We start from the raw sequence: 24,795 nt of genomic DNA on the forward strand, positions 1-24,795 counted from the left end.
AGCACTGCCTTACAAAGTCACCAGTGGCCATTTCCTTTTAAGTCCTCTGTTCTTGGAGGTCTAGATACTTAAGAAATCCTAGATTTTTGACATCCAAAGGACCTCTAGAAATAGAGTAAGAATGGGAGTTTAGAGATGATACATACAGTCCAGCTGTTTAATCATCTCCCCAGATAAAAAACAGTCCCATGCTTGGAAGTGAAGTGACTGGCCCAAAGCCTGACGTTGGTAACAGAGTTGGGGCCAGAACATCACCCAGTTAAGTACTTCGCTCTGTGCATGTGCTTCTGGCCTCTGTCTCAGAATTCTGACACTTGTAATTCTTAGCATATTGGAGGATTACATTCTGGGTTCCAAATCTTTTGGGGTTTGGTCCTATTATATACTCCTGGATTCAACCAGGCCAAATTTGAAACTATGGATTTCAAATGTACTGTCAAGCCAAGGCCAAAGAAGGGCATACTTTACTCATTGCCTGACAGTTTTGATATTGTCCAAGCTCTTCACCAATGTTATTCTTTTGTTGTTGTTGCTTGTTTGTTTTTTCAAGACAGGGTTTCTCTGTGTAGCCCTGGCTGTCCTGGAACTCACTCTGTAGACCAGGCTGGCTTCGAACTCAGAAATCTGCCTTCCTCTGCCTCCCAAGTGCCGGGATTAAAGGCATGCGCCACCACTGCCTGGCAACCAGCGTCATTCTTATTCCTTTAAGGTGCCCCCTGGTGTCAGAATGCTGAATCTGAATTCCCACGTAGGATTCCTATTGATTCGACTTGCTTGAGATACACCATTATACCATCTCTCAAATAATGCAAGTGATGGAAGCCAATCGAGCTCTACTGCAACAGCTTTTTTTTTTTTTTTTTTGTCAGCCATTTGTTTAAAAACAAGAAATGATGTTCAGACACTAGTTTCTAGGGCTTTTCATTTTCCTCTTATTGAAAGCTAGCATCCTCTCTGCCCTGAATCTGTCCCTTATCCCATCATTTTAGCTGTGTCTTTGCTGATTTTCAGAAGATGAATGATGCAAACTTCCAGTGGGATTCACATTCCACTGTTTGTATAGCTTAGGTGTTCTCTTGCATACCAAGTGCTGCTCCCACTCCCACTTGGTGAGGTACCTTTTCCTGCCACAACTGAAAATTGAAACCTCTTCTCTAGCCTTCCTATCTTTTTTCTCTGTGACATTGTTACCTTATAATCAATCTAACATGTTGTTGAAAGAACGCGCCAGAAAAGCCTCTTGTGTAGTGAGCACAGGGAGCATTGGCTTCAGCAGGACTCACAGCGGATTCCAGCAAAGCAGAATGCTAACCGCCAAGAGCACATGTGGACTGTCAGTAGTGGCAGAGCTGCCGTCGTTCATAGAGGACCATTCTTCTGAGTTAGAAAACAGTGTTTAGTCCTGTTCCCTAGTCATTGGAAGGCTTTGTAGGCTGTGGGGTAGATCAGTTGTACAATACTTGCCTAGAGTGTGTGAGGCCCTTGATTTAATCCTAGTACTTGGGAGGCAGGAGCAGGAGGATTATAAGTGAGGCCAGGCTCTAAATTCCTTTATGAATGAGGTAATCATAGTATATTATTTTTTTCTAAGACGTGAGTATACTGTGGCTGTCTACGGACACACCAGGCGATGGTATCAGATCCCATTACAGGTGGTTGTGAGGCACCATGTGGTTGCTGGGAATTGAATTCCGATCCTCTGGGAGTGCAGTCAGTGAGTGCTGTTAACGTTATTCTGAGGCATCTCTCCAGCCCCCCCCCAACACTTTATTCTTAAATGATCTTGAGTAGCACGTTCCCCCCAAGCTGAGCGCGGTGTTTTGTTTTTGTTTTGTTTTTTTAGGAATGGATTCTTGTTTTATTTAAACGAGGAAATTAAAGATGTTAGGTCTCAGAAGAGTTGGCTTTGATTTTATCAATCATTTTCCTTTAAAAGACTCAGCACTAGTTTACACACATACAGTTCAATCGACTTTAAAAACTGGATACTGTTTCCACTTATTTGAAAGGTTTTTAACTTTTAAAATTAAACATAGAAATTCAGGAGCATTAGGAAAGGGAAAGAAGAAATGCAGGAGTTATCACGCAGACACCTGACACTTAGAGGCTGGTCACAGTGTAGAGATTCAGGAGTTATCACGCAGACGCCCAACACTTGTCACATTGTTGAACCCTAGTTCTGGTTCTGAGGATGTGGAGGTGGGGTAGGATTTTGAAAATACTGTGGCAAGTGTTCTACACTAACGTTTGAATGTGTTGCTACCAGCTTCCTGTCTGTGTGCATACTTGCTGTTAACAAAAAAAGTAAAAATACCCAAGTACTTTGTCTCTCCTTTTTAAAGAAAATTTATTTTTATTTTGTATATAGGAGTCTTACCTACATGAATATTTGTACACTGTGTGTATGCATACACTGCCAGAGGAGGGCACCAAATTTCCTAGAACTGGAGTTACCAGATATCTGTTGCTCTTATGTAGTTGTTAGGATTTGAAACCAGCTCCTCTAAACCCAGGCTGAAAGAGCAGCCAATATTCTTAACCACTGAGCCATCACTCTAGCCCCGTCTTTGTCTGACTGTCTGTCTGTCTATTATGATTTCTTTATTTTATGTGTATGTATCTATGTGAGTGTGTGCCATGAAGCCAGAAGAGGATATTGTATCTCCCGGAGCTGGAGTTAGAGTTGATTGTAAGCCACCACATGGATGCTGGGACTAGTAGCTCAGCAGTAGTAGCATAGCATCTGCTCTTAACTGCTAAGCTCTCTCTCCAGCCATCTTTGTTCTCTTTTAAAAGGAATATTTAGTGTTGCATAAAATCTCTCTTTTTTGGAGATAGAATATGTCTGTATCGTCAGGGCTGGTCTCAGGTTTGACACCCCACATGAGCCTTCTAGTTACAGGCTTGTAGCACTATCCCTAGCAGATGAAACCTCATGAACCATCTTGTCCACATCCTATTTTGATGTCCACTGTGTTCACGGCTCTGTAGCCTAGTAGACTACCTTTGCAACTTTGATATATGTGCTTCACTACAAGTATACCACAAAATCCAGGGGATATTATTACTTTGTTATTTAAATACTATGTTATTAATACATCAATCAGTCTGTTACATTGTTTTTGCCTATTTTAAATAGTATTTTTAGTTTATTTTTGGGCAGGTTTATACATGTATACCCACAGACCTTCCTCCCTCTTCCCACTCTTCCCCAGAAATTCCCAATATGGCCCCCCTTACTTTTATGGTTGAGTTCCATGTCCTGAAGACAGTACATCACAGTACTCCTTCCCATCCTCTGCCTTTTACCACTGTTTCTGCCTCCTCTTCCTCCATGTTTCTGAACCTTGGAGTGGGGCCTTCGTGTTTGCTATGATGTCCCATTAGGGCTAAGTGTTGAAGCAATACTCAGCTGAGAGCATCAGCAACCTGTGGGTATATACAGATTCTTAGGAAGCAGCTTGACAGCATCTCTGTTTAGGAAGGCAGTACTAGACTCTCCTTTAAGACTTGCACCACCTCAGCTGAGGGCCTTTACCAGCTTTATAGTATCTCGCTTTGTTTCTCCATTTCAATATAACTTTAAATCTATCCAAACTGACATGTTGATCTAGTGCTTTGTGCCTGGCTGTGTAGGATTCCTAGTCCATGGCTGCTTTAGTTATTGAATTGGGGGGAGGGCGCTGGGGGGTGTCTCACTTTTTTCCTAGGATTACAGGGGATTTTTCTCCTTTTAAGACATGAACTTGGGCTGGAGAGAATGGCTCAGAAGTTAAGAACACTATCTGCTATCCCAGAGGTCCTGAGTTCAACTCCCAGCAACCACATGGAGACTCATAATCATCTATAGAGTGATCTGATGCCATCTTCTGGCATGCAGATTAGAGCACTCATATCCATAAAATAAGTACATAAATCTTAAAAAAAATGATGAGCACTTTATTAGCTTTTATTAATCTCAAGCGTCTTAATGAAAAATTAATATTGATGCAGTCATTTGCATCACCGTGATTTATACATTATAGGACTTTTGCTGTAGTAATAGATAAAGCTGTAAACATAAAGACAAGAATGAAAGAGTGGGACTGTTTGGGGTGGCTAGAGTAAAGTCTGAAAGTGCCTGTGCGTTTGTGTTCTTGTCCTGTTACCTAACAGAGAGATGTTTGTAAGGTTTTTAGAAGTCACTTGAGGCTGTGCTTTGAGTTGCCACATCATCTGTGTTCCCGTACCCTCTCCCTCTTTCCGCATGTGCTCTCTGTGTCCATACTTAGAACACATAACAGTTCCTTCCTTCTGTCTCTTGGCCTGAGCTACAGTGACCACCAGGAAGATGGCCCTGTCTCATTCCTGTGCCCTGACATGACTGCCAAGTGGGTGCTAACAGGCATATTTGGAAGGACAGGCAGACCCTGTGGGAAACGGATGAGAAGGTGGAGTGGGGTCAGTGGTGGTAAGAATAGTTCAGAGAACTTGTCCATGGTATATAACATAGTAGGGCTACAACGTAGTAGGACTGCACAGTCCTCCTCAGCGAGCATCATGGGAAAATGGCATAGTGAGGAGCTCTGAGTGTTATTCTGTTTATATATTGATGAAATCATTAACGTTAAGTTTAAAATGGATAAATTACTTACTGGAATTTAAGCAGAAGAATTTCTAACTTTATACTTTCCTAGGAATATATTTTAAAAGTTAAACTTGACAGGTTGAACCATCTTAGATAATGTATTTTAATTCCCTTTCCTTTTTTCTTAGTTGCCTCGGTTTTAATTAAAATTGACTTCCTTTGAGTGAATAGATTCAAAGGAACAGCTTTGGTCCCTGTTCTTGTGAAATTTTGTGGTTTGGGGCCGTGCTCTAACTTCAGTAGCTCTGGTTCATGTTGTACTGTGTGGTCAAATGATACCCATAACTACACTGAGAACTTTTAAGTTAAGCACAGCTGTTGGAGTGCCGTTTCTTAGCTTTCATCGTGGCACTAGTTATAAATCACTGTTAAATATTTTCTTGGCAAGCTCCTGCATGATTCAGAAGACAGTTGGTTATGAGATGATCTGATCCAGTCGGTGGTGTCACACATCTTTATCCCCAGCACTCAGGATGCTGAGGCAGTCGAATCTCTTGAATTCAAGGTCAGCCTGATCTACCCAGCGAGTTCCAAGGCAACCAGGGCTACCTAGAGAAAACCCTGTCACAAAAAAGCAGAAAAGAAAAAAGATTATCTGATACAAATAGCTGCATGGTCCCAAAGCTTCCTTGGTTGTTATTACAGGGCTCTGTATTTTAGTTAGATGGAGTGAATGCATATATAAAATCTCATATATTCTATAGGTAGCCAAAGATGTAGGTTTGAAAGGAACAATTTGAGGATCACCGCCTTTGCCAGTCCTACAGTGGTATCCAGTACTGACAAGTTAAGACTCGCTGTTCTCTGCATACTTTGTGCTGCTAATTAACATCTCTTTTTGCAGGATTCATGAATAAAATTTTCCATCCCAACATTGATGAAGCGTAAGTAACTATTTAAAAATGTTTGAATTTTAGCAGCAGCTGTTCTTGATTAATTAGAGGTCATCTCTTTCACAGATATAAAAACTCTTATCTTTTGGGTTTTATGGGAAGCAGGACTATATGAATGGTCACTTAACTGTAGAGTGCTAGGGCCATGATCGTCTGAGCCATTGAGGGTCCAGTACAGTTACTGATTGTGCTGCTCACGTATTTCCATTTCCATGACTGGACCTTTCATTTCCTTTGGTATCCAGCTGAAATGTTCCGCATCTCAGTTCTTACTATATAGACCCCAAAGACCTCTTTGTCAGCATGTGGGTTCACTGTTTTCAGCTCTGAATGTATTTCTTAGTTCTTGAGGGACAAATATGAATGACAATTTCATTTTAGCTAATGAATCTTAATTACCCATTTCTTAATGATTGTTTATAAGTAATGTCATCACAGCCGGTCTTGCCCATCCTGTGCTGGTTATCTGGTTGGACTTTTTTCTTCGTCCAGCTTTAGTTTGGCTGTCTCACAACAACATAGGAAAGTTTTGTGAACCTTGCATGAGTAGGTTACATGTCTATATTGTGTTCCTTACTCTTTAATACCTTGGTGTATCCATCCTGATGACAAATAATGTTCTCTTAAGTAACCACACTAAAGTAGATTCAGGAATTTAATATGATGCAATACTTTTTACCTAATGTGTAGGGCGGTAGTGTAAGATTCATATACTACCTTTAGTTGTCAAGTTTCCTTAAGTAACTTTAATCTTTGACATCTATAATATTTTTAAAAATATAGAATAGTTATTTTTCAAATTATTCTTTAAGTTTGTTTCCTTCGGAGACATGCATACACTTGACTGTCTAGTGAAATTCTGTGCTGGGGAATCACAAGGTCTACCTATAGTTCATTGCCTGGGTCAGGTGTGTTCTTCTTGGAACGCTGCTCACTCTTGTTCCTTGTTGGTTGTAAAGGAAACACAGCAGAGCTTGCCAATCCCTGGCCTTCTCCCCCAGTTTGCTCCCAGCCCATCTTAAAGGGTCTGTTACAAAGTAGTTTTGATAAAATTGGCTGCCAGAACATGCAACTAGATTTCTAATTTTTAAAAAGTGCCATTTTTTTTTTCATCTGTTTCAGGTCAGGAACTGTGTGTCTAGATGTAATTAATCAAACTTGGACAGCTCTCTATGGTGAGTTTGGCCAGGGAATATTATTTGGAGATTCTGAGACGACATTGCCTCAGAAGAATATTGCTTGATGTTTCTTCAGTTGTGTTGTGTTGGGAATGGGAAAGAATTTTGAGGGGCTGAGTGGGAAGGTTTGGGAAGAAAATGGGGTGGGCAGTGGGGCTAGGGACATTGCTCAGTGGTTAAATGCACTGTCTACACAAGCGTGAGGACTAGAGTCTGCTCCCAGAACTCATGAAAATCCATGTGAGCGTGGGGCCTCTCAGGGCAGATCCAAGGAGTCCCTGTGCAAGCTGGCTAGGGAGACGAGCATATCAGGGGCCTCTGGTTTAATTGAGAGACGCTGCCTCAGTGAATAAAGTGGAAAGGACACGTATGACATTATACAGACAACCGTGAAAATGGGTATAGAAAAGAACTTTTTTTCACTCTGAAGGATAAGCTTCAGTTTAGTAACGCAATTTTAAAATAATTGAATGAAGAAGAGCTGGAGAGACGGTTGATGAACCACGGCTGCGTAGAACCCAAGCTCGTGTTCTGCGCCCGTATCAGGCTGCTAGCAACTGCCTATAACTTCAGCTCTGAGGGGTCTGATGCCTCTGGCCTCAGGTACCTGCATTCATGTGAATATACTGCCCACCTTTCACAGACAGACATAATTTTAAACATTTTTTAAATCTTTAAAACATAAAGATTCTGTGGGCCAGGCGTGGTCATTTCAGTACTCAGAGAAGCCGAAGCAGGAAGAAGAGTGAGGGTGTTCGTTTTTGGCTGCATGGGAAGACTGGCTGGGAGAGTCAGGGCAGAGAGGAGAAGTGGTCCACTTTGTGAGGTTCCGAGCTAAACATACAGTTTATTTCGAGAGCACGTGCACGCACACACACACACACACACACACACATAAATGCACACACAAATGTTGGTGGTTTTTTCTTTAATGGGTGCATTCTGGAACTTGTATATCCGTGTGCTAGCTTTGCAGGTAGCTCACAGGATAGCTGCTCAGCAGCAGTATGCAGCTCACCCCTTGAGCTCCTCACTGAACAGACCGTTCAGGAAGGAGTTCCTCAGCAGAATTCCGTCTCTTGATGTCTCAAGAAAAGACTGGTTCCTTTGTTCACGTTTCCTCATCACAAGCATTACTTTCTCAGATGCTCATCATAGCCATGTTTGCATGTGTTTTAAACCTTTTATCTTGATCTGCTGGATTGTAAGCCCCAGTTGAGCAGGACTTCCTGAATTTTCTCCATCTGCAACCCCCCTTTAGCTCCAGAGCAACTTCGAGTTTTGGGGTGTTGTTTCTTGTTTTCTTTTTAATCTTTAGATTTTATTTATTTATTTATTTATTTATTTATTTATTTATTTTTGAGATAGTGTCTATATAGCCCTGGCTGTCCTGGAACTCTACATGTAGACCAGGCAGATCTGAAGCTCACAGAGATCTGCCTTCCTCTGCCTCCCAAGTGCTGGAATAAAAGGCGTGCACCACCATATGTAGCCAAGAAGAAAGAAAAACTTTTTTATTTTTTGTTTTGTTTTGTTTTGTTTTTCGAGACAGGGTTTCTCTGTGTAGCTCTGGCTGTCCTGGAATTCACTCTGTAAACCAGGCTGGCCTCGAACTCAGAAATCCACCTGCCTCTGCCTCTGCCTCCCAAGTGCTGGGATTAAAGAAAAACTTTTTAAAAGACTTCTTTTGAGTGTTCTGTCTGCATATGAATAGCTATCACCTGCATGCTTAGAACCTATGGAGGCCTGAAGAGGGAGTCAGATCAGCCATGTATATGCTGTACTAAACCCGGAGCTTCTGCAGGAGCAGCCACCGCTCTTAACCACCATCTCTCTCTCTAGCCCAGAGAGGAAGAAAGTTTTTGTGACCCTGGATATATAAGCACATAAACCAAACACACAAGTTAAAAACATTTACTGGTAACAACTACAAATAAATTTATCTTAAAACAATTCTTTGGCATGCATATAATTTTTGCATTTATTAAAAATGAAAGCAAACTTCCAGACTAATAAGATTAATGAATTTGTATTTTTTTTTTTTTTTGATTTTTCGAGACAGGGTTTCTCTGTATAGCTCTGGCTGTCCTGGAGCTCACTTTGTAGACCAGGCTGGCCTCGAACTCAGAAATCTGCCTGCCTCTGCCTCCGGAGTGCTGGGATTAAAGGCGTGCACCACCACGCCCGGCATGAATTTGTATTTTTAAGGAATTAAATATTAACTGAATTTTTGATACCTCAAATATAGAGTATTTTGGATATTTTTCAGAGTTGATTGATAATGGTCAATATTAAAAAGGCCACCTAGATTAGTATATAATACAGAATGACAGCTATGTTTAGGAACATTTCAGAGAATGTTGGAACTTTTAACTTAATACTTCCATGTAGAAGACTGGTTGTAAGAAGACTGTGTTTTTGTATAAGAGCAGAAAAGGTGTGCAGTAAAGCATCACAGCTCTTAACACGGGGGTCACAGGCCTCCCATGCCTGCCCACAGACACAGTGCAAAGTGCACACCTGTGCTCAGACTTAGGGCCACTGTGAAGTGCACAGTGCAATACAGGAAAGTACTGCTGTAATCTTTGGTTTCATTAGATGTTGGATTTTGAATTAATTTTGGTTATTGCATTTGACAAAATGCTATGTTTTTTCCAAAATATTTCCATTTTTCATTCCCTCCGTCCATATGCCATCACTGTCCACAGTTGTGAGAAGCTAAATAATAGAGGAAGGACTTGGTCTTGGTCGTTTCTAAAACACACACACTCGCCGGGCATGGTGGCGCACACCTTTAATCCCAGCACTTGGGAGGCAGAGGCAAGCGGATCTCTGAGTTCGAGGCCAGCCTGATCTACAGAGTGAGTTCCAGGACAGCCAGGGCTACACAGAGAAACCCTGTCTCGGGGGGGAAAAAAAAAACAAAACAAAACAAAAAAAAAAAACCCACACATACACACTCCTAGAATAGTGCCTGCTGTATAGTATGGTTTGTTGAACTAAATCAGTGTATTGACCATGTCCAGTACTGCTTACCATAAGCTTTGGGGACCAAAGCACACACAGTCCAAACCTAATTGGGTGGATTAAAAAAAAAAAAAAAAAAAAACACAAAAAACAAAAAACACCCCTCACACACACACACACACACACATTTTTGGCAAGCTACCTGAACTATTTGGTGTAATGATGTGTTTCCTTAAAATGTATTCACCTTTTAGAAATGTACATAACAAAGTATCCCACTCTGGTTCCAGTCACATTCAAGTAAGTTAAGTTAGATACAGTCTCACGAACTTTTGTATAACTGACCAGAAAACCTTTCTACTGACTTTCAGAGTTAACAGCAGATTTATTCATGGAAATTCGTATCACTCAGACAAAGTGATGGTTTCTGTCTGTCAGTGGTATGCAAGCTATCACCACCACCCCATCCCAAAGAGAAAGACACTTGCTAGCCAGCACCACACACACACACCACCACCACCACCACCACCACCACCACCCCCCCAGCCCACTTCTTATGTTTATAGAGCCATCTGCTCTGAACATTCTTATCAACTGTGTGCCTGTTGTGGCTGGCTCTTTTCAGCTTGCATAGCCTTGGAAGGCTCACCCTTGTAGTCTTTTTTTCTGACTAAGTAGTCTTAGCACATTTTATTGATGTGTTTGTCAGACGATGTTCATTTGAGTAGTGTTTTTTTTTAAACCTTTTTTCAAAACTTATTTGTTTCATGTGTATGGGTGTTTGGCCTATATGAATGTCTCTGCTCTTGTGTGTGCAGTACCTGCAGAGGCCAGAAGAGTCCAGTCTCCTGGAATTGGAGTTAACAGACAGTTGTGAGCCACCCTGTGGGTGCTGGAAACAGAACCTGGGTCCTCAGAGCAGTCAGTGCTCTAACCTCTAAGCTATCTCGCCAGCCCCTATGTACAGATTGCCTTGTGATCATATTTGTTCATTTCTCTTTAGTGTTAAGGAGTTAACTTATTCTCAGAATCACTGACCATTTTTTAATTTTTTGTCAGAAGGTCTGAGATGGTTAGAAAAGGCTTCAGAGTAGAAGCCAGCATGAGTACTAAGTTTCATCACACTTAGGAAATGCTGTGTGCATTCTTGTATTCTCTGCTAAGGCGATTAATATGCAATGAGTGGTAAGCCACTTTGGTCAAAGAGAGAGAATTAAAATCACACTTCCCCAGTACACTCTTTGTGTTCCATGCTATGAATGTGGCCATTCTAGCATTACAGAAAGTACAGGAAGCCGGGCGTGGTGGCGCACGCCTTTAATCCCAGCACTCGGGAGGCAGAGGCAGGCGGATTTCTGAGTTCGAGGCCAGCCTGGTCTACAAAGTGAGTTCCAGGACAGCCAGAGCTATACAGAGAAACCCTGTCTCGAAAAACCAAAAAAAAAAAAAAGAAAGTACAGGAAAACAATTATTTTCAACCTAGTCAAAGGTAAAATGAGCATGAGGAAACTGTTTGACATTTTGCTTCTAAACAACAAGTGATTTCTCTAGATTTTTCAACATATACCAGGTACTGGTAGAGTTAGTTCAAATGTCTGTGAAGGTTTTATGGGAGTTAAGATTTATCTGATTTTGAGAACTGAACTGTTATTGGAGTTAGAACACAGTTGGTGAGCTCTGAACAGTCACCTCGTTTCCTACTGTTGTTTGTAAGAGTCTTAGTTTATTGGGGTTTGGTCGGGCATGATAGCACATGCCTTTAAGCAAGCACTTGTGAGGCAGGGGCAGGCGAATATCTCTTAGTTTGGGGCTTGCTGTCTACAAAGTTGAGTTCCAGGACAGCCAAGGCTGTTACACAGAGAAACCTTGTATCACAGACAGACAGATAGACAGACAGACAGATTGACAAGCTCCAGAAATTTTTCTAATATAAGACTAAATAACTGGAGCTGGAGAGATGGCTGTTCTTACAGAGGATCTGAGTTCAATTCCCAGCACCTACATGGCATCCACAGCTGTTTGTAACTCCAGAGGATCTGGTACCCTAGCATAAATATGCAGGTGCAAATACACAAAACAGTAAATTAAAAAAAAAAAAAGACTAAATCGGAGAAAGTTAGCTTAACATAAGTATCCAACTGAAAGCATAAGGCTTAGCTTGGCACCCAAAACTTGTTGCAACACCTACTTCTGATTTCCGTGGAGAAGGATAGGGGCAGGAACTGTCTGTAAGGGTTCCTGTTGTTCACTGTGCCATGGGTATGTGCTGTTCCATGGACACAAGTGTGTATAAAATAGTAATTCCAGCTGAAGTCCCAGGTCTGTGCTTACCATAGCATGTTCATACATTGTTCATTCTAGCAGTAAATTTAGTCCATGTGACTGGCAATTGCTTCTGTTCTCATCTATTGTCTCTTTGCCAAGTACCCTGAAGCTTGTTCGTTCTCAAATTCTAAATTGGTATGATCATAATTTAATCACTAAGTAATTTTTTTTAATTTATTTATTTATTATATGTAAGTACACTGTAGCTGTCTTCAGACACTCCAGAAGAGGGCGCCAGATCTCGTTACGGATGGTTGTCAGCCACCATGTGGTTGCTGGGATTTGAACTCTGGACCTTCGGAAGAGCAGTTGGGTGCTCTTACCCACTAAGCCATCTCTCCAGCCCCAAGTAATTTTATATTACTTTATTTCTAGAGAATTTTCTTGTTTCGAAACAGGGTTTCTCAGTATAGCCCTGGCTGTCCTGGAACTCATTTTGTAGACCAGGCTGGCCTTGAACTCAGAAATCTGCCTGCCTTTGCCATCTAGAGAATTAATTATAGTGGGTAATACAATTACTTTCATAAAGATGATGTCATCACTGTGAAGTTCTCTATCTGACATTTAGTAGCTAACTGGTACTCTGAGAGAAAATAGCGGGTGATAAAATTGATCCGCTCTTGACTTGTAGCGTGACAGAATCTTTTCTTCCATCCCTTCCTGCTCTTGCAGACGTCAGTGATGAAAGCACTGGAAACTGCAGACAGGAGATCTGGATTTCAGTGTCAGAGAGAAATGTGATTTAAGAATTGGTGGAGGAACCAGGCGATGGGGGCGCATGCCTTTAATCCCAGCACTTGGGAGGCAGAGGCAGGTGGATTTCTGAGTTCAAGGCCAGCCTGGTCTACAGAGTGAGTTCCAGGACAGCCAGGGCTACACAGAGAAACCCTGTCTCGAAAAAAAAACAAAAAACAAAAATAAAAATAAAAAAGAATTGGTGGAGGGCTGAAGAGAGATGGGGCTCACCAGTCAAGTGTGCTTGGCGCCCTTGCAGAGTTTGTTTCCCCGGTTTCCACAGCAGGAGGCTCACAACCACCTGTAAGCCCAGCTCCCAAGTCTGTGCTGGGTTGTGTTTACTTGTTTATTTTGAGAGGGGAGCAACTTGAACAACCCGGAGTCACCTGAGAACCTTAAGAAAAAGTTTCCATGCGATTGGCCTATAGGTGTTTTGTTGTTGGTTTGGCTTCGCTCTTCAAGACAGGTTTCGCTTTGAAGCTCTCTGGCAGTCCAGGTACTTGCTCTGTACCTCAAACTCAGAGATCTGTGTGTGTCTGCCTCCTGAGGGCTGGAATTAAAGGTGTACACCACCTCCTAGCAGGAATGATGGTTAATAGTGCTTAATTCCAGCAGAGGCAAATGGATCCAATGCCTTGTTGAGGCATGTAGCTGAGTGGTAGAGCACTCCTGGATTTGACACCTTGCATTGAAAAAGACAAACCAGGAAAGCCCTTTCTTGAGCTGTGCTGATGGACAGCACTTGTAATACTAATGGTTGGACAGCCAGGGCAGAGAGAGTCCAGGTTCCAGGTAAGTCTAATCTACATGGCGAAACACTGCTTTTAAAAAAGATGCAGTGCTGGAGAGATGGCTCATCAGCTAAGAGCACTGACTGCCCTTTCTGAGGACTCGGGTTCAATTCCCAGCACCCACATGGCAGCTCCCAACTGTCTGTAAGTCCAAAATCTGATGCCCTCACATAGATGGACATGTAGGCAAAACACCAATGAACATAAAGATGAGGAGGGGAAGAGGAGGAGGAGGGGTGATGGTTTGTTCCTCGGTGCGTTCTGTTCTAAGATTCTGCTTTTGGTTTGGTAGTTTTTAGACAGGGCCTTGCTATGAAACCCAGGCTGGCTTCTTGATATAGCAATCTTCCTGCCCCCCAGGTGCTGGGTGCCGTGTGTGTCACGATGCTCAGCTGTTTGTAGAAGTTTGAGTGTAGTAGATACACTGAGAGGTTTGTGTGTTCATCTTTATGACTGGTTTGGCAGCAACTATTTGAACAGGCACAGAGGCTCAGTGTTGCGTCTGTGTATGTGTAGACTCATAACTTCATACCTGGTATCATTCTGAGTCTTGTAGGTAGAGGCTAAGTAGAACAGGTTCTTCTCAGCATGAGAGGAATGCTGCCTGCTCTATAGTAGAGACGAAATGTGCTTAGTTTGAGGCTTGCTGGCTTTGACAGGACTTAGCTAGCTCCATGACCAGTCCCCTATGGACTTGAAACTCTTCAGAAAGCAACTTGGCTCAGAAAGTAACTATTTCAGGAAAGTGGAAAAATTGTTCTTCAGTAGAAGAGTTTAGGGGATTGGATATGTCATGTTCCCTGGTCAGCATTAGACCACGTAGTAACCCAGGTTTTGTGGATTATGCATCCCAATCCAGCCAGCATAGGACCCAGGAAGCTGACCTGCCTTATTGGGGCTATAGATACAGGGTTCGCTTTAGTTCTTAAATAAGATGAGGAGCCCTGATTTTTTTATTTAAATCTTTATTTATTATTATATGTGAGTACACTGTAGCTGTCTTCAGACACACCAAAAGAGGGCATCAGATCTCATTACGGGTGGTTGTGAGCCACCATATGGTTGCTGGAATTTGAACCCAGGACTTTCAGAAGAGCAGTCAGTGCTCTTAACCACTGAGCCATCTCTCCAGCCCCTGATTTGGTTTTTAATCTGTGTTTATGATAATAGGCAAAATTTATCTTATAGATGGATTTCTTTTTTTGTGTTTGTCAAAACAGGGTTTTTCTGTGTAGCATTAGCTGTCCTGGAACTCAACCTGTAGACCAGACTGTCCTTGAATTCACAGTGCTAGGATAAAGGCCCTGTCTAGTGCTGGGATTAAAGGTGTACACCATCACAACCTATGGATTCTTAGCTTATAATTGCACAAAGTTATCTTTTTTGGGAAGCAGGGGGGGGGTCGTGGTAGATTAGAGACAGGGGTTCTCTGTATAGCCATGGCTGTCCTGGAACTCACCTTGTAGAACAGACTGGCCTTGAACTCAGAGATCTTCTGCCTCTGCCATCCCCACCCCAGTACTGGGAATAAAGATAACTGGCTCTTTTTCCTTACATTAACACCAACTATTATTGCCTGGTAGTTCAAATTCTATTAAAAGCTTTAGTGTAACTATTATGTATACCACACTGACTGGCTGATTAAAGATTAACTGCCTTCATTTCAGGAAGGTTGGTAACAAATCCTAGCATAAGATAAGCAAGGTTGTGTCAGGTTTGAACTACTGTGACCTCTAAAAAAACACCCCACTAAGGTGAGAAGTGTTTTGAGATGATGAGCAATGTCTTTGAGAGCTGCTCATCTGAGATATACAGGAGTGTGCATTGTTTCAGGTCGTTTTCAGGTTAAATACATTGGGAAGGAACTTTTTTTCCCCATTTTCCCCATTTTAAAAAGATTGGTTTGTTTGTTTATTTGTTTGTTTTATGAGTGTGCTGTCACTGTCTTTAGACACACCAGAAGAGGGCATCGGGACCTGTTACAGATGGCTGTGAGCCACCATGTGGTATCTGGGAATTGAACTCGGAACCTCTGGAAGAGCAGTCAGTGCTCTTAACCGCTGAGCCATCTCTCCAGCCCAGGAAAATAACTTTAATTGTGGGTTTAGATGACTTTGTTTTATAGGAATGGATGTCTTGCCTACATGTATGTCTTTGCACCACTTTTGACTGGCACCCTCAGAGGGCAGAAGGTATCAAATCCTTGGGGAACTAGAGTTACAGACAGTTGTGAGTTACCATGTGAGTGTTGGGAATTGAATCCAGTTCTTTGAGAAGAGCAACCAGTGCTCTTAGTCCTTGAGCCATCCCTCTAGCCCCTATCTTATTTTATCTTGAGACACAGGCTTACTATGTAGCCTTGGCTGGCCTAGAGTTCACTTCATAGACCAGAGTGGACTCAAACTCAAAGACATCTGCCTGCCTCTGCCTTCCAAGTACTAAAACTAAAGGCATATACTACCATTCCCACCTAGAATGCTTTTAAAATGGCCCATGTACTGGAGATGTTTCTCAGTGGTAAAGCATTTGACCTATCATATGTAAAAGCCCTGGGTTCCCACTCCACTCTCAAATACGTAAGTAAACAACCTGCACGCGCTCATACGTGGTTCTTAGGTCATACTGGTGACCTGGTGGCCTGCAGTTAGCAGGACTTTTAGTGATCCTCAGGTCTTAAGATACTACATCCTTACTGTTGTCTTTCCCCTCAAAAAACAAAATTACTTACTTTAAGCTTAAAATACTGAAAAGCAAAAATACTACCAATAAGTGGAATTCAAGGTCGGTGGTGACTGATCATTAACCTCCTGAATGTGCCATGTGGGATCTTTCTTTCTTGATCCAACAGCGTTTATTTTAGAGAAAGTTACTTTTAATCTCAAACTTTTTAAAGATAGTTACCTATCTGAGGCTATTCCTGATTAGCTTCACTGAAGTGTTATTTCTGAGGATGCCGGCTACCTTTTATAGCCCCCTATCACGTTTTTCTCGCCCATAACTGGGTGAGTTACTCGCAGTGTAGCCTCTCTGGTTGCTGAGGTACGTAGGTATTGTGGTTGGAGTGTGAAGTGTCTCCGACAGGCTCATGTGTTGGACAGTCGGTCCCCAGTGGGTAGTGCTATTTTGGGAGGTGTAGAAACTTTAGGAGGTGGCTCTAGCTAGAGGAAGTGGGTCACTAGAGGCATGCCTTTAAAGTTACAGCCACTCCCTGGTCTCCTGCTTGCTCTCCACTTCTGGCCAACAAGGAAGGCGCCTCCTCTGCATGCTCCATCCAACCATGTGCTGAAACCGTGGGCCAGTAAGGCTTGCCTTCTTTAGGTTGACATCTGAGTTTTGGACATATTCTTGAATGCCAGGATAGCCAGGTCTACACAGTGGGGGTCCCTGATTCCCCTAGCCCCCCCAAAATAAAGAAGAAAGAAAAAGAAAAAAGGAGTAATGAAGTATTTCATTTGTTTGTAGATTCTCACTGTAGTTTTTCACTGCTCATGTACTGTAAGCAGGAGAAGAAAATGTGTAAACAAGTTCCAGATCTGTTGTTGTTTCCCAGGAGCTGGAAAAGGATTTTAAACATCTATTAAATTAGCCTGAAATTATAAAAAAGAAGAGAAAAAGAAAGAAAGGAAAAGAAAGGAAAGGAAATAAGAGAGTCTTTAATTATTTATGCTGTTTCAATCTCCTTTTTTCTTTTTCTGTTTTTGGCTTTTCAAGACAAGGTTTCTCTGTAGCCCTGGCTGTCCTGGAACTCACTCTGTAAGCAGGCCTACCTCTGCCTTTAATGCCCCTGGGATTAAAGGCATGGACCACCATCACCACCCAGCTGTTTTCTCTGTCTGTCTTGAGATGAGGTCTCGAAGTAACCCTGGCTGGCTCTCAGGTGTTGGGATTTTTGCCTGTGCCACCATGCCCTCCTCTGTTCCAGTCCTTAGAACACCCCCAGGACGCCTACCCTGGCTCCCTTATATTCAGTACTTAGCCTGGCTGAGTACTACAGTAAAGTCTCATGGTTGACTTTATTCTGAAAACAGTAGAAACTCCTGATTTGCTTGTGAATTTTTTTTTTTTAAAGATTTATTTATTTATTATATGTAAGTACACTGTAGCTGTCTTCAGACACTCCAGAAGAGGGCGCCAGATCTTGTTACAGATGGTTGTGAGCCACCATGTGGTTGCTGGGATTTGAACTCTGGACCTTCGGAAGAGCAGTCGGGTGCTCTTACCCACTGAGCCATCTCACCAGCCCCCTTGCTTGTGAATTGATGGTAGGATTTTGGAAATTCAGTGGCTTGATTTTTTTTTTCCCTTAGTAGTCAAGGATATGAATAATGTGATTAAAATCCTAAAATGACTACAATTTACTTAGCCATAATTTGAATTACAATGGCCAGAATCCCAGGAAAGCTCTGTGTAAGTCATAGAAGGAATCATGGGTTCTAGGCCACAGGAATTGACACCCTATGATGACACCTTGGGTTTATCTTTTTCTCTAAGTGTGAACAAGATTTTTTTTTTTGGTACTTCCTCTTCTTTGAGCCTGCTCCTTACTGAATTATGGAACAAAGGGGAACAGTGATGTTGCTGTTGACTGCCCAGAGTAGGACAGAACAGAGAGACGTATATACTCCTCTGTCCGGTCCTGTTTGTGTTAGAGACCAAGTCCAGGGCCTCGGGCTCTCCAAGCCTATGCTGTAGAGCTGGAACTCGATCCTGAAGAGAAGTGATTGTTTTTTCCTGGTTGTCAGGGTGAGAATTTGGAGTCCTGCATGCCCTTTAAGGTCCACCTTGACAGAGATGAGACCTGGCAGAGGCAGTTAGAGGAAAAAAGCCTAATCAAACTCTGCATCTCTGAGTTCCAGGACAGCCAGGGCTACATAGTCTACACAGGGCTACACCCTGCCTCGAAAACAAAAGACAAAGAAAAACTCCTTTCTGAGGATTGCGCTCTTACTTTTTATTTCTTATAGCCAAAGCAGCTTATAAAAGAAAGCATTTAATTGGGGCTTGCTCCAGTTTCTGAGGGTGAGTCCATTCCTCTCGTGGTAGGAGACGCGGCCTGGAACCACAGTGTGGAGCCACCAGACTCCTCCCCTCACCTCTATGCAGGTGGTAGGCAGGCAGAGAGGGAGGCAGGCCCTCCTCCAGACACACCTTCTAATGCTTCCTAGACTGCCCACCGCTAGGAGCCATAGTCATCCCAACCACCAGTGGCCAAGGGCAAGGGTGCTCAGTCAAACCCTTCCTTCTTCAGAAGGGAACGGATTTTTCACAAAACTAATTTTATGCATGTCAAATCTAATAAAACTAGAAATATGAAGGAACTATCACAAAGATTTTGTAGTTATCAGCATATGTATTGCTTTAATATTATAAGACAGTGGGCTTCCAGAGTGTATATACAAAGCTAGTTCTTTGGGGGAGATGGGTGAAACAAAGTTTTACTTTGTAACCTTGACTTGTTTAGAACTCAACATATAGACCAGGCTGACCTCAAACACTGCTTCTGAATGCTGGAATTGTGCTACCACATGTGGCTTACAAGCTAATGCTTACATTACAAATACTGTGAAATCACAGTAAGTTTGTTTGGTGCCTGCTCAGCCGGAGGATGGACAGTAGGACAAACTGGGGGTGGACAGAGGGTCCTGAGAGTGTAGACAGGGCTCTTGGGAGGTCAGACTACAACCGCAAATGCTGTTTCTCATATACCTTGAACTGTTTGTTTGAGACAGGGCTTCTCAGTGGTGTAGAATATCACCAATTGGCAAAGCTAGTTGTCTGTCAAGCTCCAGGGTCCTGCGCAGCTCTGTGGCTATTTCCCCAGCACTGGGATGACAAGTGTATGCCCCTGGCTTTTTCATGAATTCTGAGGATTCAAACTCCCAGGTCTTAATGCTTAGACGCAAGCATCCACCTTACTGAGCCAGCCCTTCTCTCTATAGTATACAGAGCCCTTCTCTCTAGTATACAGTGGTCATATTTTCACATTAATTCTGAAAAGCACAGAATTTGCAAGTAAAAGTCCCTGTAATGATGGCTAATTGTGCTTTCAAATTCCTAGAGGTCCCACTGCCTCCCGTGGCCAGAGCCAGGAGCTCTGGAGCCCAGAAGCTGACAATCACTGCTGTGCACTTCCCTATTACAGGTGTGAGTCAGCACGTCTGTAACAGTGGGTCAGCAGTGATGAAACAGGAAGGAAGAACCAGTGTTCAAGGGTGCTTTTATTGTTTGAAGCAAGCACATTGACAGAGGTACTTAAAAGTAGTAGAAAAGTTTATTAGATCTTTTCCTAGGATACGAGCAATCCCCTGGTTATGTAATAGGCAGTCTGCACTGTTTCTCTAGCCCCAAAGCCCTTCTGAATGTCAGAGAGAACAGAACCTATACTTTATTTTTAAAAGGTTTTTGTTGTTGTTGGGTGGGAACAGTCAGTAGTAATCTCTGTCAGCAGCACCTGTCATAAACCGTGGCAGTGCACGTGAGCAGCATGAGCTATTTCCTCCCTGGGGACTTGACAAGAAGCAAATTGTCACTTTGAAGTAGCCGCAGAGGCAGTCTGGACCTTTTAGTGTTTAAAGCCCACTCTGCTAGCCTTACACCTACAAGAAAGGGAAGCTGCAGAGTACAAGCTGTGCACAGCCTGGCTCCCCGGCCGTGTTTGCACTACAGACAGAGCAGCATGATAAATGAGCTCAGCAATCAGGTAACCTCTGTAGGCCTCTGGGTTTGTTTGTTTGTTTGTTTGTTTGTTTGTTTTAAGATATATTTATTTTATGTATGTGAGTACATTGCCACTCTCTTTAAGACACACCAGAAGGGCTGGTGAGATGGCTCAGTGGGTAAGAGCACCCGACTGCTTTTCCGAAGGTCCGAAGTTCAAATCCCAGCAACCACATGGTGGCTCACAACCACCTGTAATGAGATCTGATGCCCTCTTCTGGTGTGTCTGAAGACAGCTACACTGTACTTACATTAAATAAATAAATCTTTAAAAAAAAAAAAAAAGACACACCAGAAGAGGGTATCAGATCCCATTACAGACACTTTAGCTGTCTAGGAATAACTTGCTTTGTCCTACTGAAACTACAATTAGCCATCATTTCAGGGACTTGTACTTGCAAATTCTCTACTTTTTAGATGTTAAACCATGTACCACCTTGTGACTGCAGGGAATTGAACTCGGGACCTCTGGAAAAGCAGTGTTTTTAACCGCTGAGCCATCTCTCCAGCCCTGAGCTTCCATTTCTTTATGTGTGGATGGACTTGGTAGTAACCACCTCTGGTTGAAGTGAAGCGCTCAGCAAAGCTCAAATTGTGTCTGGCCAAACTGGACATGGTGGCTCATGCCTATAATTCCAGCCTGTTGGGGGCAAAAAGGGTGAGGCAGAAGGATCAAAGAATTTGAAGCCATGGCTGTCGAGATGGCTCAGCGAGTAAGAGCACTGACTGCTCTTCTGAAGGTTCTGGGCTTAAATCCCAGCAACCACATGGTGGCTCACAACCACCCATAATGAGGTCTGACACCCTCTTCTGCGTCTAAAGACAGCTACAGTGTACAGTGGACAAGAGAAAGTAGAGTTGGCCTAGTGAGCCGAGACGACTGGGAGAAGCAGGGGTCCTAAAAATTCAGTTCCTAGCAACCACAAGAAGGCTCACAACCACCTGTACAGCTACAGTGTACTCACATGAGAGGGGGGTGGGGGAGGGAGAGAGAGAATGAATTTGAGATTTGAGGCCGGCTTGGAGTACACAGCAAGATTTTGGCTTGTGGCTCCTGGGATGTGTTAGTGGGACACTGCTCTTATTATCTTACCTCTTAATTAGAACTGTTGCTAATGCCCCCTGCTTTGGCTTATGTTTGCACAACTATTTTTATTCTTCATCTTGTATATGTAGGTGAGTATGTGTAAGTTGAAGTGCCCTGAGAGGCGGTTCATCCCCTGAGCTGGAGTAACAGGCAGATATGAGCCACCTGATGTTGGTGCGTTTGGTTGAACTCCGTCCGGTCTCTGCAAGAACAGCAAGAACCCTTGAGCACTAAGCCATCCTTTCTCCTGTCACTGTTGCCATTTTAACCCATTGTCTGTCTGGGGTTTTGTTTGGTTTTATTTTGTTTTGGTTTTTTTGAGACAGTCTTCTGTGTAGTCTTGGCTTCTTGCCTCAAACTCATAGAGATCCCCCTGCCTCTGTGTTCGCAGTGCTGAGATCAAAGGCGTGCACGACTATGCACAGTGCCTAACCCATTGTCATACTTGATTCATTCTCCCCAGAATTAAATTGGGAAAGCAAAGAAAAAGCAATATTTTTTTCTTGTTCTTGGTTTTTTTTGGTCTTTGCTTTGAGTTTTTGCTGCTGTTGTTGTGTTGTTGTTGTTGTTCGTGGCTGGGAAATAGGTCTCATTGCATAATCCAGCTGTCTCATACTCGAGCATCCTTGCATCCGTCCGCATCCTGTATGCCGAGGTTACAGGAGTGTACCAGTAAGTCCTGGCCTACTTCCCATGTTTTATTAGATACACCACCCAAGTGCTATGCTCACAGGTGTGTGGTGATGCTGCACCTGTATGTATGGGGTGCTAGGGGTCAAACCCACAGTTTAGTGCATGCTAGGCAAACACTACGAATTGAGCCACCTTCCCAGACCCTTGACATGCCTTAAAGATATTGTTAGCTGGGCTTGGTGCTCACACCTGGAAAGAACAAGGGAGGAGAATCAACACTAGTCTGAGGAACATGTTGCTTCTAGATTTTAAAAATTATAAATGATGAAATTCTTAGGAGAAATTGTTTTGTTTGCCTTTTTGTTTAAAACATTTAGCACTGGGGTCCTGATATGGTACTTCACTGTAATTTAGTCCCATGGGACTATTCTGAAGATGGCCTTTTAAAAGCCCAGGTGGAAACCTCACATTCTGGAGGAAAGTACTCAGTGGAAGGACAGACAGAGCAAGCCGCCCAGGGACTCTGGTGCAGGATCCACTGCCCACATTGCAGTGTTCAGACCAGGCTTTAATAAAGGAAAAGCTGATGTCCTAATTCACACCACCACGTCTCGTGCTCAGCCGACCTGCTTCATGACAGCTGTTTTGGATAATTCAGAGATAGGAAATTTTTATCTCTACAAAATGTTTGGTTAAGGGGCTGGTGAGATGGCTCAGTGGGTAAGAGCACCCGACTGCTCTTCCAAAGGTCCACAGTTCAAATCCCAGCAACCGCATGGTGGTTCACAACCATCCGTAACGAGATCTGGCGCCCTCCTCTGGAGTGTCTGAAGACAGCTACAGTGTACTTACATATAATAAATAAATAAGTCTTTAAAAAAAAAAATGTTTGGTTAAGAAGCACAAGTCTGCCGGGCGTGGTGGCGCACGCCTTTAATCCCAGCACTCGGGAGGCAGAGGCAGGCGGATTTCTGAGTTCGAGGCCAGCCTGGTCTACAAAGTGAGTGCCAGGACAGCTAGGGCTACACAGAGAAACCCTGTCTAGAAAAAAAAAAGAAAAAAAAAAAAGAAGAAGAAGCACAAGTTTAGAATATTTCAGGAAGTGAGTGAGCAGGAAGAACCTACAGTCTGAAAGGTGTTCTTGTTTTACGGTGCTGGGAATGAATGTAGGGCCTTGTGCTTGCTAGGTCAGAGGTCTGCCACTGGGCGGCATCTCTCTGTGCAGGCACTTGGTGTGGACAGCTTTACTGGAGCATAGTCATGGTCATTTGTGGTGTTTATCTTTGGCTACTTGGAGCCACAGCCACTGTACTAAACAGACACCTTTGTTGGCCGTAAGATCTAAAGTATTTACTCCAGTCTTGTATGAAAAGTTTTGATTGATCTTTTTTATGTCTAATGTGGGATTTTTCAGACTTGCAACAAATATCATTTTGGTCTTGATAATTCTTTATTGTAGGTGCATCCTTTTTTTTTTTTTCTTTAATGTTCATTTGTTGTTTGGCTTATATATGTATGTGTGTGAGTGTGTTGGTTCCCCTAGAACTGAAGTTAACAGATAGTCATGAGCTGCCATGGGTGTGCTGGGAATTGAACCCCGGTTATCTGGAAGAACAGCTAACACTCTAAATCTCTGAGCCATCTCTCCAGCCCCTATATAACATTTAATAGCATCTCTGGTATTACTAGCATCTAGCACCCAGTAGATATCAGTAGCATCCCACCTGTTGTGATGGCCACCGTGTTTCCATATACTCATCCCCTAGGGGTCCATAGGTCCACCAGTAACAGTACTTAGTCATTCTAACAACAGACCAGATCCAGGAAGAACAAGGGAATAAAGAGGGAGGAGTGGTTGCTTCAGTGTCCCTCTAGAGACGAGATTGTTTTTACCACAGGGTGGCTGAAGTAGGAAGAGTGCTGAGGTTCACTTTATAAACAGGCACTGAGGATGAAGTCACAGCCCTACCAGAAGAGTAGGTTGCCCATCTGTCTTAGTCATTTATAACTGGGTTGTATAAGTTTCTGCCCTTGTCTTGAATAATTGAACTTCATTATATATATATTTTAAGATTCATTTGTAGCTGGGCGTGGTGGTTCACGCCTTTAATCCCAGCACTTGGGAGGCAGAGGCAGGCGGATTTCTGAGTTCGAGGCCAGCCTGGTCTACAAAGTGAGTGCCAGGACAGCCAGGGCTACACAGAGAAACCCTGTCTCGACAAACCAGGGGGGAAAAAAAGATTTATTTATTACATTTATATAAGTACACTGTAGCTGTCTTCAGACACACCAGAAGAGGGCATCAGGTTCTATTACAGATGGTTGTGAGCCACCATGTGGTTGCTGGGAACTGAACTCAGGACCTTTGGAAGAGCAGTCAGTTCTCTTAACCACTGAGCCATCCCTCCAGCCCAAACTTCATTATATCTATATCTAGTAGAAGTTACCAATCCATTCTTATAATCCCAGCATTCAGGAGCTAGGGGAACAGAATATTAAATATTAAGCAAGTCCTATAAAAGTTTTCCTCTTCCTCTCTCTCTCTCTCTCTCCATCCCCCTCTCCCTCTCTCCCTCTCCCCCTCTCCCCCTCTCCCTCCCTTTCTCTCCCTCTCTCTCTCCTGCCAAAATACGATTTTGATAAGTAACCCAGGCTGGCCTGGAATCCGCTAGGTAGCTCAGGTTGGCTTTCAGCCTCATGAATGCTGGTTGCTTGTGATCCTGGGACTTGGGTAGTGAAGCAAGACTATAAGGGAATGCCAAGTTTGTGGCAGCCTGATCTATGGGAGACCCTGTATCACAAACAACAAGTGATCTACAGTAGAGGGCTTTGAAAATTGTAG

General features: G+C 43.0%; 1 protein-coding gene across 2 annotated transcripts in view; it reads left to right on the top strand.

Moving 5' to 3' along the window:
* The window catches only part of Ube2h (ubiquitin conjugating enzyme E2 H), a 91,927-nt gene that overhangs the window by 55,985 nt on the left and 11,147 nt on the right, over positions 1–24,795 (top strand). Inside the window, exons 4-5 of one of the 2 annotated variants that reach the window (XM_021164600.2) lie at positions 5,472–5,511; positions 6,643–6,695. The exons of the other annotated variant lie outside the window; for it this stretch is intronic. Of the exons in view, the coding sequence (XP_021020259.2) occupies positions 5,472–5,511; positions 6,643–6,695 (93 nt within the window). The remainder of the gene's footprint in view (positions 1–5,471; positions 5,512–6,642; positions 6,696–24,795) is intronic. 2 annotated transcript variants of the gene reach the window in all.

Source organism: Mus caroli, unplaced genomic scaffold, assembly GCF_978045245.1.
Source record: "Mus caroli unplaced genomic scaffold, Mus_caroli_1 scaffold_7, whole genome shotgun sequence".
In the NCBI taxonomy this organism is placed as follows: Eukaryota; Metazoa; Chordata; class Mammalia; order Rodentia; family Muridae; genus Mus; species Mus caroli.